Source organism: Crinia signifera, chromosome 9, assembly GCF_055691185.1.
Source record: "Crinia signifera chromosome 9, ASM5569118v1, whole genome shotgun sequence".
Taxonomy (NCBI): Eukaryota; Metazoa; Chordata; class Amphibia; order Anura; family Myobatrachidae; genus Crinia; species Crinia signifera.
Window position 1 is genome coordinate 92,591,443 of NC_139225.1, and position 14,322 is coordinate 92,605,764.

A 14,322-nucleotide genomic window follows, 5' to 3' on the forward strand; every position below is an offset into this window, starting at 1 on the left:
ATGTGTTGTCGTACTATTGCTGTAGTTGTACCAAATTGTATTTCTTGGTACACCCAGATGTTTATCAAAATAAGATGCAACAAAACCAATTCATGAGACTGCACTAATTAATTGTACATCTCTGAGAATGACAAATTAGTCTGTATAGACCAGGGCTGGGCAACACCGGCCCTCCAGATGTTAATTAACTACACATCCCAGGATGCTTTGCATTAGTTTTGCTATGTGGCCATGCTGAAACTGATGCAAGGCATGCTGGGATGTGTAGTTCATCAACATCTGGAGGGCCAGTGTTGCCCAGCCCTGGTACAGACAGTGCTACGATGCAGCGACCACCGCTTTTTTTTTTTACTTAAGTTCCGTTGTGTTTCATCGGCTTTTGTACAATTAAAACGAATTCTGTCCTACATCATTGCTGCCCCTCAGCACCAGATTCACACACACACGCATGCAACCCCCCCCCCCCCCCCCCCCCACACACACACACACACACACACACACACACACTATGCAGGTCTCTCCTCATATCAAGTTTATCAGAACAGTCTCCTAGTGCATGCTAGCAGAGGTGTGCGGGTCCTAGCGGCTCATGGCACGTGGTACTGTATATTAGGGTTAGATATATGATGCCACATTTGTATAAGAATTCTCATGAACACATTTCACAGGTACTCTGTCTGCTTCTTCACACAGTTATGAAAGTGTTTTTTAGATTGTCAATATTTTTTTGATGATGTAATAAAAACTTGTACCTTCTACTTGGTGTACCGGCACTGAATCCTTATATTGTGTAGACCAGAGGCTGTGTCGGCTCATTTTTAAAACTAAATTTTAAGTATTAGCTGCAAACATATTGTGTTGAATGTTTTGCATATCAAAATAAATACAATTATTTTTCTACTTTCCAGTCAAAACTTCATACTATACAAAAGTCCTGGAAAACCACCTACATATGCAACTGATCACAACTGTGATGGAAAGGTAAGTTCTTAGAGACGACCCCCACACAACAAAATCTGGGCACCACAACCTATGCGTGCACTTTTAAGTCGCCCATACACGGAGCGATAAATTCTGTGCATTTTGAACTAGATACGATGAACTAGATTGCATCGCATCTAGTTCAAAATGCATGCAATGGGTTAAAGCACTGTGCGTTTTGCACTAGATGCGATGTAATCAAGTTAAAAAAGCATCGGCAGCCCATACTTTGTGTGATGTGATGTGTGCAGAAGCGCACGTCGGAACTGTGTCTTTGTGGCTTTAGACTTGACTGAATACTTTCACAAGGCTTGAAACCTCTGCCTTTCCCCTAACACCCCACCCCAAGGAGAAATGTGAACATTATAGAGAGCCAAGTAGAAGAAAAGACTTGCAATACATGTGGAAGTTTGTGCAGAGTTACTGAAATACATGTTTTACTTTTTTTGCAGATAATGTTGTGCTGTTCCACCAATGGTCACTATGACTCTGTGTTCACAAAAACTTTCCAAACAACTGCTGCTATTTGTCAAGGTAAAGATATTTTGCAAAGCAACTCAGACTGCCATTTTATACAGTATCCATTTTAGAAATATTTGCCCTACTTGTCAGATAATTTTTGTTCCTGCTTTCATAAGCTTTGTACCTCAGGCACTGCCTACTACTTTTCTTAGTATAGTCTTCTAGGTTACCCCCCACCCCTCCTGTAACCTTAATATGCAAAAATGTATGAAAAAGGTTAAATACAATAAACAGATGGGCACTGGCACACCACAATATCCAGGTTGATTGAGGATTAACAATATATAGAAGCTGAAGTAACAATCACAGTAAAAGTTCCTATTTTCATTTCCCGTGTTGACTCTGTTGCTTCTTGTAGCTGTTCTCTATGAATGTCTATACAGAGATGTGTTTGGGGTGGAGGAGCGAGAGTTGATTGCTGCTGTTGAGCTTTTTCGAAGTGGCACAAAGAAGAATCGTAACAGTGCGTCCACTGGCAGCGAAGACGCAAATTATGACACTACTCCTGACCATAACAAGGCATCAGAAGACAGCAGGTAAATTCAGCTATATTCCTGCCTATTGTGCATTTTAATGTATAAACAAATTGTTTTAACTCGGGATTGTTGTTAAATTCATAAGCAAAGATTAAAATTCTCCAAAAGAATTCTTGTTTTTTTTAATTTAGAAAAAACGTAGATAATGCACTTTAAGTTATGGCGTAATATCCTACTGAGAAGAGCAAATCTGGCCACACCCCGCAATGGCTTGTTTGAAACTGTAAGATGCTTTGTGGTCTTGGGTTTAACCTTTTTTTTATTGTCTCTTGCGTGCAAGTGCACAAAGTGACTGTTAGGTATTGTCCAGTTCAGTAACGAGGAAACACTGAAAGGTGTACTTGGACATTAATTGTCCTTTTGTCAGTAAACCTAGAAACATAGAATTTGACGGCAGATAAGAACCACTTGGCCCATCTAGTCTGCCCCCCTTTTTTTTTTTTTTTTTATTAAGCAATGTTATCAGAAGAGTAACATTTGGTGGGGCTAGTATCTTATAGTATTCTGCCCCTAGTCCATCCGGACCTGGAGATTTTCCCTCTTTTTAGATATTTAATTATTGAGGTTAGTTCTTTTTCTGTGATTGGTTCTATTAGGCAGTTCCTTTCCTCTTCTGTTAAGATAGGTAAATTGGCTTTTTTTTAGGAAGTCCATCCCTATCGTGGGGTTATCTATTGGTGATGTACAGTATAGGTCTTTATAATAATTCAAAAATATCTGAGATGTGGGTAGTATTAGTTGTCCTTTTACCATTTGTTGTATGCATTTGATTAATAAGTGAGGATGTCGGGTATGGCCTGATCAAATTAGCCAATAATTTGCTGGTTTTATTGCCACTTCTGAAGAATTTATTATGTTGGGAATCATAAGCAATTTGCGCCCTTTCTTTACATACCCCATCATATAATTGTTTTGCTTTTTTATACTCCACCTGATTTTATATTGTTTCATGTAACAATAATGTATCATATGTTTATGTTAACTTTTTCCCTAGATCCTTCAGTTGTGCAGCTAAAAGGCGACCTCGCCCCTTTTTTAAACATGTTACCTCAACCATATTTGATCCTTATTTCTTTGTAAGGATATCAATATGCCTATCCCAAGCATGTTTAAATTGCTCTACTGTATTTGACCCTACCACCTCTGATGGGAGGCAATTGCACTTATCCACTACTCTTTCTGTGAAGTAATTCTTCCTCAAATTTCCCCTGAATCTTCCTCCCTCTAGTTTCAGTGCATGTCCTCGTGTTCTGTTCCTCTTCCTGTGAAGAATCTGTACCTCCTGTACCTTGGTAAAACTCTTTTTATATTTGAAAGTTTCTATCATGTCCCCCCTTTCCCTTCTCTGCTCTAAACTATACATATTAAGATCTTCTGCTTTTACATGAACCCTTACAGTGTGAGTTTGTTATACTGTAATTGATTCTTGATAAGAAGTACTGTAGGTCTGCTGGATGATGAATGAAGGATCACTATAGCTTAGCGCCCATCTATAAATCTATTAAATAAAGTAAATTCTCTTGCAGGGCAGATGAATGGGAAAAGAGAGACTGTGAAAACACAATGGAGGAAAGAGTGAAGCACAGCACAGATGAAACCAAGGTCTACTATTTTAATTGTTGTTCTTTCTAAAAAAATATAATTTAGATTTTACTGAAGAAGCCTTTGTAGCTACTGCCTGTACTATAAATAACTTCATATGTGTTTATTTTCTTCATAGGTAACTGAAAACCCAAACAAAATGCCATTCCCATACAAGGTTTTAAAGGCTCTTGATCCAGAAATCTACAGGAACGTGGAGTTTGATGTCTGGCTGGACAGCAGGAAAGGTAAATGACCAGTTTAATGCGTTACTAAAGCCTACTTAGACTGGGGCTTCAGGTTTAAACTTTCTTTTTCATCAATGGCTGGGGGACACTGGACCAGTAGGGCTATGGAGCTGGCACTCATATTACAGCCTATCACTTTAAGTCTAAAGCTGGGTACACATTTAGATGATGATGCCAACTATATGATAGGTCTAACTGTTTCCCTTGAACTGCCTAGAAGTCCTTAAAAAGTAATATAGTGCTTACACATTAAATAATATTGTTACCAATATCATTCAGTGGCCATATCCAGGCTGTTAATGATTTATTCTGGATTTTACTGCATGTACAGATGGCCAATGTGGTCCATAACGACCTGCAAGCCATGCATTGTTAATGACCTAGCGCTTACACATTAGCCGATAGGAGCAAAAATATAATTAATGATATCTTGATCCTGCACATCGTTAATGACGTTCGTGCTAATGTGTTTCTTACAGCCCTTTGGCTTAGTTCACTCCTACCTCCCCACACCATACCTCTCCAAACACTACATTAGGTACCTATACACACCTCTTTCCTGCACTGTACAGTATACCTGATCTACCCCCAAAACTACATCCTAGCAATATATATCTCAATATATATCTACACTACTTACACATTATGAATCTATGAAATATATTCCTGCGATACCTCTTCACAATACATTTTGTTTCTGTGTCTCTGACCTTGTCTCTGCATGCAGAGCAGCTCCTGGGGTGGGTGGACATGGGGATGGGGAGTAGTAGAGTACTAGTGAAACAGCTAGGTATAGGAACAGAAAGGGGTGCAGACTTGGTTTTGCAAATAGACTGCACTGGATGTCGAATCACTATGGTGCATCAGAGGCAGAAACATACAGTAGGTGGGAAGGGGTAAACGCCAACGGATGAAGGGGATGGGGTGCAGTGGAATAAATGATGCTGTAAGACATAGGCAGCTGCAGCCATATCAAATGTCTCGGGCCATTTAGTGGAGACCACAATCTGATGGCACATCCTCCTTGCCACCCGGCTCAGTGCTTCTCTGGAAGAGAGCATTAGGTGCAAATAAGCAGCAGAGGACAGGAGGAGAAGCAGACATTGGGGTCAGGGCACAGCAAGTACACCAGAAGAGCTGCAACCCTTCTAGTTACTGCTGCATTGTAAATCTCCAGGCAACCGAGCAGGAGACCTCTGTCCAGAATGGTTTATTACTCACCACCACTGGCCAATAATCTCTACCCTATGCTGTTGATCCATCTGCTTAAAGAGCAGCTTCAGTTCTGACAGTTTGCTGGTGGGGCTTCGGACAGGAACAGGAGGCAAAGCTTCTAACCACTTGGGGGGGGGGGGGGAAGCTTCTGGAAGGTCCGGGAGGTGGTGCGTCTTTTGGATCCAGCGGTGGTACCTCAGCTTGCTTGGTATCAGACCTAGAAGGGGCAATTTTGGGGGGCAGGGGTATTCTAGTGATATTACAGGTGGCAGAGACGGCAGTGAGCTGGGCGGGTGGTTGGGGTCTTTTTCCACCCAGTCTGGTCATGGGTAGGTAGTCATCTGCTCATGATTAGAGACCTGTGGGTGTGGTAGTCTTCTGGCCCCTGGGTTGCCGGGCATCATGTCCAGATGATCATAGGTATTAAAAAAACTATGCTCAAGTAGAATATTTCCTTCTTTAGATATGATGGCTGATTTGGCTTTCCAGTTGCAGGTATGCTTGGTCTGCATGATGCAAGTACTTTAAGAACAGGAGAATTTAAAAAAGTCACCTGAAATGTTATATAAAATCTTCCACAGAGCATACCTTTCTCCTAAATTATGCTATCTGATGGGCACAGCACAGAGGTCAGATTGTTTTAAATGCCATTCACCAGAGGCTGATATATATCATTGTCTCTGGCAATTCCCTCAGGTTCAGTCTTTCTAGCAAATATTACAAATATTACAAACACACTTAAACTGTCATTTAGCTGCACTTACTCCTGGGCCATATTTTGACATATTGCCGACCAATCTAATATCCCTAAAAACGATAAAAAATTGATTGTACTCCTTTCAGCGGTAGGCAAAAAAAGCCATCTTACAGCAGTGGATACAGCCCTCATCTCCTTCACTGGACATGGCGACTTCACGCCTCCTCTTCCTGTTCACCATGGACTGGCTGGAGACTTCACTCCACAAAGAACTTCTGACCCCTAAATTATTTGCCTTCTGGAACAAATTCATCCAGAACCAAACAGGCTATTCAAGGCTGTTTTCAAAATACATCATGGTATTCCCCTCCACTATTACAGAATGCTTCACCTATCACGCTGTAATCCAGTTTTTAAACATTATCCTATACATGCTGCATTCTCCACACCGTTCCTCCACTCCTCCTCCTATTCCATACTCCTTCTCTTCGCTATTCTCATCATCCACATACTGACTGGATCTCTCCGTGTATGGGTCGGCGGTCCGGGTCAACTGTTGGGCAGGTACTTTGATCTAGGATTCATCACTTGGTCACCTGGCATGTTAGTGTAGGACCAAGCTGTTCCTTTTTCTTTTGTTTTGTTGTTATTTTATTTTATGTTATTCTATATATTTAGATTATCATATTGATTAAACACTCAGGTCGAGCTTAATGTCTAGAGAAATTATCTCATACCCATTTATCGGCATTCGTCGATAGAATTCTATATTTCTATATTTTCTCGACTATTTTGGGAGGCAGCGCCCTCCCTTACTTATCTAGTGAACTTGTTAAGGAAAATGTTGAAAATGGTATTTGAACCTCATTGTTATTATTTGTATATCATCGTCCATTGTTGGATGTACTGTGTTATTACTTGGTTTTATTGAGGCTCAATAAAAACATTTGGAAAAAAGTCACCTGATTCCTTGCCAGTGTCTGTTGTTCCTGGGAGTGGTGTAAATGTTGGGCACAGTAATCTCCACCTTTTTAAGGCCATTTGATGTGCTATATTCCGATTCTCTGCCTCTCATTCTGTTCATCCTCACTCGTAATTTCCTCCATTGGTGGCTAATTTCTGATCATCCCTTGGTCACTCCCGCTTCGGTCATATTTTTTTCAAGCAAATCGTGTTCTCTGTTGGCATGCAGTGACATTACATATTTGGCTCCAATGGCCATTCTAGCCAGCCATCCAGTGCAGCTTCATTTGGACAATACTGAAGTTGTGGTATATGTAAATGATCAGGGAGACAGACGGCACGGGAGCAATTGTACAGGTGACCTGAATTATTTTTTGGGTGGAGGCCTTTTGTTCTGGAACCGGAGATTGGAAAATTGGTATGTGGACTTCCTCAGCAGAACCATGTTTTCCCCCAGAGTATAAACTCCATGCATAAGTTTTCCAAAAGTTAGTCTGAAAAGGAGGCGTTACGGGGGTGGACCACATGGTGGTCAGTACTATGCTGCAGGCCAAGAAACCATCACGATTTCCTCTGTATATGGAATACAGTATCTACGTCTTATGGTTTGCACTTCTGAAGGTTCAGTTAATTATTCTTGCATTCTGCCCCTGATATTGGTTCTTTATTGTACATGCTGTACCTTTTCACTCATACACTGGACCCTATTATATCTGTGTTGCCTCTGATTTCTGTATTCACTGTTTTTTAGTGCAGTTCAATACTTTTTTTTTTTTTAATGCTTCGTAGAACTACAGAAAACCGAATATATGGTGTTTGCAGGAAGGCACTATTGCTTGGGTGACAAATGTCAGGTGAGTAACAATTATGCACTGATGAATGTAGATATTTAGGTTGTTTATGTACTGTAACATTTTACTAAAGTCATTATAGGAGAAATCGACAATGGGGCTAAATCCTTTTTTTTTTTTTTTTTTTTTAAGGTACGTTTAGAGCCTGGTGGACGATACTACAATGCTCATATCCAGGAAGTTGGACAGGACAGCAACTCGGTAACCGTGTTCATTGAAGAGCTGGCTGAAAAGTAAGCACCCCCCCCTTTTTTTTTTCTGTACTTTTACAAATATTTCTCTGCTTAAATGTTTACAAATGTCCCTGAACTGTTGGGGTGCCTTGAGAATTACATTTGGGAACCTCTGGCACAGAGGTAGGGTAACTTGGGAAGGATTCCGCTGGTCATTAATCCGACTTCGGAATCCCGACTGTTAAGTACCCAACGTTTTGGATCCTGACTGACTGGGGCTATTCTCCCTCATGTAGTCCACAACCCCCATAGAGGGAGAATAGAACCTGTAGCGAGCCTGCGGCAAGGGGCACACTCGCGCTACCCCCCCCCCCCCCCCCCACCCTCCGTGTCAGAGTTCCGACTGTCTAAAGTTGGCCATACATCAGAAAGACCTGACTGCTGGAATACTAGGATCAAAAGGAGTACCAAAATTCATGTGGGGTGTTCTTTTATTTATTTTTTATTTACAGGTTTCCAGCAGCTCCCAATCTGCCCACAAATGCTGAGATACTCCATTTATTAAATAGCCCTAATGCAGCAATTCTCTGAAAACTGTTTTCAGAATAGTGACAGAATTGAGCAAAGGGATGTCCACCGCTCTCTTCAGCCACCACCTGTCTGCCGCTTGGAAACTTCTGTGGCTCCCAGCATCTTCACTGCTCTTCCAAGCTCTTCCAATCCCAACTGATCTGACATGCAGCACGTCAGATCAGAGGACCAATCCCCCAACCCCCCCCGGGGCCTGCACACAATCTGCATACAATCCATCATACAATCCATTGAGATTGTATGATTGGGTGCAATGTGTTTCAGGTGTATGGGGCCCTTAAGAGTCATACTACTGTATACCCATTTGGGAAAGATAAATATTTATTCTAAAAAACTGTTTGATTTAAATCCCAGTTATAGTAATAGCTAAAGTTCTATTTGAAATATTCTAATGGTCTGTTTGGTAAAAAAAAAAAAAATTTATTGTCACTAGCTTACATTAGGGAAGTCTGTGATATATATATATATATATATATATATATATATATATATATATATATATACACAAGGGTAGATGTTGCGGCACTCTCGGACTTAAATCAATAAACACACTTACTCAGTGTTTAGTCCAACGTTTCGGTCTTTATTTTATCAGACCTTCATCAGGAATAATTTTATCAAGTACAAACACCATTTATATACCTTCACAAACTAACAAAAAGAAATCCTACCTATCAGCTGCAGTCTCACACTTCCGGTGCTGCCGTGACGTGTTCTGAACCAGAACCGCCCTCTTGCTGACGCACACAATCCGGAGTGAGACTGACACACATAAAAAAACAGAAAAGAAATTCAAATCAAAACAAAACACCAATTGCGGGGAGTGCGGTGACCGTCACCATGGTAACCTTGGTTAACAAGCACAAGTGCGGACAGCTGCAGCTGTAATGTTAAAAAGGAAAAAAAGTTTTTTGCAATGTAGTTTCTACAGGATGCAAAGTATAAAATGTAAAACAATCATTATGCGTTCCAATAAAAGCTTTTATACATTTATAGTATATACATTCAGTGGATAAACCACCGTAATGAAAAATAGCTCAGCTAATAGGAAAAAGACACATTGTAACCCTAGTCACATTGAAATCTCCACTAACCTGCTGAGGGAGTACATTGTTGCAAATTACAACATCAATAAACCTCACATCAAGTTACATTACATACTACTTATCTCAGAGGAAACTGGTGAAAGAAATGTATTCGTTAAGTCCGTGCGGCTGCACTGTATTCAATTCAGAAATCCATTTTGTTTCTAGACGCAGTAACTGTTGGTCCCTATCCCCACCTCTGCTGTTGGGGGGTACGTGGTCAATTATTTTGTATTTCAATTGTGCTAAATTGTGTCCCATATTTTTAAAATGCTTTGCCACCGGTTGTTCTATTTGCTTCCCAGAGAGTATGAGTCTGATGGCGCTTCTATGCTGCCCCATCCTCTCTTTGAAGTGGCAGCTAGTTTTGCCTATATACATTTTGGAACAGGGGCACTTGATATAATAGACAACATATTGGGAGCTACAGGTAAGTACATGTTTAATGTTAATTTTTTTGCCACTATGGGGATGGAAAAAGTGATCACCCGTTTCCATGTGCGTGCAAGTCGCACAGCCTAAGCATTTATAAACCCCTGGTCTACGTGTCAGGAAGCCTGTCTCTGTCTTTCTATTACCAAAACCCGAAATATCGGTGTGTACAATTTGGTCCCTAATGTTTCTGCCTCTACGGAAACATGGCATAAAAGATTTATTTTTGAGAGACGTTAGGTGCTGATCACTTTGTATAATGGGCCAGAGTTGTTTGGCTGTTTTAATTAAAGCATTGCTGGCTGTATTGTAGGTATTAACGAAAATGACAGAACTGTCAGTTTTAGAGTTCTTATTAGTGCTGTCTGAGGGAGAGGGTCGTTTTGGCTGTTCACATGCTTTCTCTATGGACGCCTTTAAAGCGTCCATAGAGAAAGCATGTGAACAGCCAAAACGACCCTCTCCCTCAGACAGCACTAATAAGAACTCTAAAACTGACAGTTCTGTCATTTTCGTTAATACCTACAATACAGCCAGCAATGCTTTAATTAAAACAGCCAAACAACTCTGGCCCATTATACAAAGTGATCAGCACTTAACGTCTCTCAAAAATAAATCTTTTATGCCATGTTTCCGTAGAGGCAGAAACATTAGGGACCAAATTGTACACACCGATATTTCGGGTTTTGGTAATAGAAAGACAGAGACAGGCTTCCTGACACGTAGACCAGGGGTTTATAAATGCTTAGGCTGTGCGACTTGCACGCACATGGAAACGGGTGATCACTTTTTCCATCCCCATAGTGGCAAAAAAATTAACATTAAACATGTACTTACCTGTAGCTCCCAATATGTTGTCTATTATATCAAGTGCCCCTGTTCCAAAATGTATATAGGCAAAACTAGCTGCCACTTCAAAGAGAGGATGGGGCAGCATAGAAGCGCCATCAGACTCATACTCTCTGGGAAGCAAATAGAACAACCGGTGGCAAAGCATTTTAAAAATATGGGACACAATTTAGCACAATTGAAATACAAAATAATTGACCACGTACCCCCCAACAGCAGAGGTGGGGATAGGGACCAACAGTTACTGCGTCTAGAAACAAAATGGATTTCTGAATTGAATACAGTGCAGCCGCACGGACTTAACGAATACATTTCTTTCACCAGTTTCCTCTGAGATAAGTAGTATGTAATGTAACTTGATGTGAGGTTTATTGATGTTGTAATTTGCAACAATGTACTCCCTCAGCAGGTTAGTGGAGATTTCAATGTGACTAGGGTTACAATGTGTCTTTTTCCTATTAGCTGAGCTATTTTTCATTACGGTGGTTTATCCACTGAATGTATATACTATAAATGTATAAAAGCTTTTATTGGAACGCATAATGATTGTTTTACATTTTATACTTTGCATCCTGTAGAAACTACATTGCAAAAAACTTTTTTTCCTTTTTAACATTACAGCTGCAGCTGTCCGCACTTGTGCTTGTTAACCAAGGTTACCATGGTGACGGTCACCGCACTCCCCGCAATTGGTGTTTTGTTTTGATTTGAATTTCTTTTCTGTTTTTTTATGTGTGTCAGTCTCACTCCGGATTGTGTGCGTCAGCAAGAGGGCGGTTCTGGTTCAGAACACGTCACGGCAGCACCGGAAGTGTGAGACTGCAGCTGATAGGTAGGATTTCTTTTTGTTAGTTTGTGAAGGTATATAAATGGTGTTTGTACTTGATAAAATTATTCCTGATGAAGGTCTGATAAAATAAAGACCGAAACGTTGGACTAAACACTGAGTAAGTGTGTTTATTGATTTAAGTCCGAGAGTGCCGCAACTTCTACCCTTGTATCATACCCCGCATGAAGGCACCCGGCATTTGAATTTCATCGTTCCAGGAGTGCCGGTCTACACAGAACTATATATATATATATATATATATATATATATATATATATATATATATATATATATATATATATATATATATATATATATATATATATATATATATATATATATATATATATATATATATATTTTTTTTTTAATCTATTTTATTAATGAGATAAAAGAACAATCAATACAAATAAAACCTAACCTTCATAGTAGACAAACAATAAAATCCTATCCTAGAAAAACCGACTACAAAATTAATGGCTATATAAGGTAAAGATGAAATAGTCCTGACTATCAAGCAGATGTGTAGGTTCTAAAGTGTCATCTACGTTTTGGTTTTGAAAAGGAAGAGTAGTGTAATAATATGAGAGAAGAGGAAGAAAGAAAAAATGGTAAGGGGGGGAAGAGAGGAATGGAGGTATTGGAAGGGAAATGGGGAAAGATTTTATATTTTTGTGGGCTACCTTTTTACATGGTTACTCAGGTCCGGTTTCATTTTTATCATGAAATAGAGCTACATTGTTCCCTCATACACCTAGCCTTAATACAGAGCCGGCCCTAGCCTAAATGACGCCCTAGGCAAGATTTTGGCTGGTGCCCCTAGCACCGCCACTAGTTCCGCCTCTGACCCTGCTCCCATTTCCCAGCACCATCAACCCTCATCATAGCAGTCATCATTTTGGTGCTCCTACCCGCAATATTTTAAATAGAACCAGTGCACACATTCGGTGCGCAGCCCAAACAGGGAAGTGTTCTTGCTGGGAAGGGGCAGGCCACACAATAGTACCCCCAATTCAAATTATGCCACACAGTAGTGCAACTTTATTCACATTATATCATGCAATGGTGTCCCTTATTCACGTTACATCACACAGTAGTACCACTTTACCTTATGTACATTTCTCCTCACATTATTCACATTATACACTTAGAAAAAAATCCTGAGAATATATTGTATTTTAAGCACCTCCATGGCCACACTGCAACCCAGCACAAAGCAGTGTGTGCTGGGCAGAGGAGAAGCGCTGCAGCTGCTGCTGTCACTTCAAAGGAGGGGGCCCGGGTTCTCCACCGGGCCCTTCCATCAGACTTTGGCCTGGGTAATTTGTACCCCCTACCCCTTTCTCTCGGCACCCCTGATAATACCACACAGTAATGCCCATTACACATGGCACACATTATTAATGTCCTTATAACCATAATGCCCCTTACACATTATGCCAACCTTTATTAATGCCCTTCATACACATAATGCCCCTTACACATATGTTGCACATTATTAATGCCCTTATACACATGACACACATAATGCCGGTTACACATGTCGCACATTATTAATGCATTTATACATGACACACATAATGCCCCTTACACATATGCCGAACACTATTGCACAACCAACCCACCCACAGACAGCACTTGCACAGCCGCTAACACTGTGACCTCTGCCTCTGCTTGGATACAGATGTTTCCTCATACATCATGACTCAATAAGCCATGCAGCTCCTGGCCAGTTCTGCTAACTTTGGGTGCATTTTTTGCTGAAAATTCGTCTTATTTGCATTATGTGACCAGGACACACAAGGAGTTTCCGATGATTAAAATGATATGCGGCATGCCTATATTCTGTGTGCGACTGTGGCCTGTACCTGCATACGGAATGTTATGTTACAGTGATTTTCATGACACACTATTTCATATGCAGATACAGCCTCACTCACACACAGAATATAGGCATGCTGCATATCATTTTAATCAGCAGAAGCTGCTGATGCCCCTAGGCATTCAAAATGCCCTAGGCAATTGCCTATGCCTAAGGCCGGCTCTGCCTTAATACATCATAAAACTTGAGACGCCTGGTGTGGGTGAGCTGCGCCAATTGATGTAGCGTTATTTTTACACTAATGTGAGTCCAATGTCACGCAAAGAAAATGATTTGATATGCGATACTTGTGGTACAGTCTGAGTCTGTATGTTAAGCACAACAGAACTTGACGTGGAGTTGCATTATAGCATTTTTGTATAACAATTTTTAGACTCCACAGATGTACAAGTGTCTCATATCAAACTGGTAAAGCAATTGTGTTACATCACATTGCATCTAAGTTATGCAGTCGCATGAAGACACTCACCGCAAGCCTGCATAGATGGGATGTTTTGGAGTGACTGCAACAAGTGTGTGTGGACACATCTGTAGTTGCACCCAACCCACATGGTCATAGCTGTGAGCAGCTGAGGAATGCCAGTGATGGGAAAGCTGCTACAAGTAATGTCTCTAGCCTATATCATGTGGCATAACATGATTTGCTTCAAGATGTAGTCACAGCAATGTTATGAACAATCCCCAGACTTTTTTGTTTTTGTTTTATTGTTTCGTAGGCACCTTGTTCCTCTTGTCAATTTAAAACCCGTAACTCAGGTAATCCCTGTTCCTGCATGGAATTCGTCCAGTAATCGCAAAGGAACCAACTACCAGAGAATAGCAGCCGGTTACAGCAGTGACATGGGTATGTGGATTTAAAACTTTTTAATCAATGAATGCATTTTCTA

General features: G+C 40.6%; 1 protein-coding gene across 1 annotated transcript in view; it reads left to right on the forward strand.

Annotated features, from left to right (window-relative positions):
• Window positions 1-14,322, forward strand: part of ALG13 (ALG13 UDP-N-acetylglucosaminyltransferase subunit) — a 154,175-nt gene that overhangs the window by 60,607 nt on the left and 79,246 nt on the right. Inside the window, 8 exon segments of the mRNA XM_083160737.1 lie at window positions 909-981; window positions 1,434-1,515; window positions 1,862-2,039; window positions 3,566-3,641; window positions 3,760-3,868; window positions 7,533-7,597; window positions 7,727-7,827; window positions 14,152-14,279. Of these exon segments, the coding sequence (XP_083016863.1) occupies window positions 909-981; window positions 1,434-1,515; window positions 1,862-2,039; window positions 3,566-3,641; window positions 3,760-3,868; window positions 7,533-7,597; window positions 7,727-7,827; window positions 14,152-14,279 (812 nt within the window).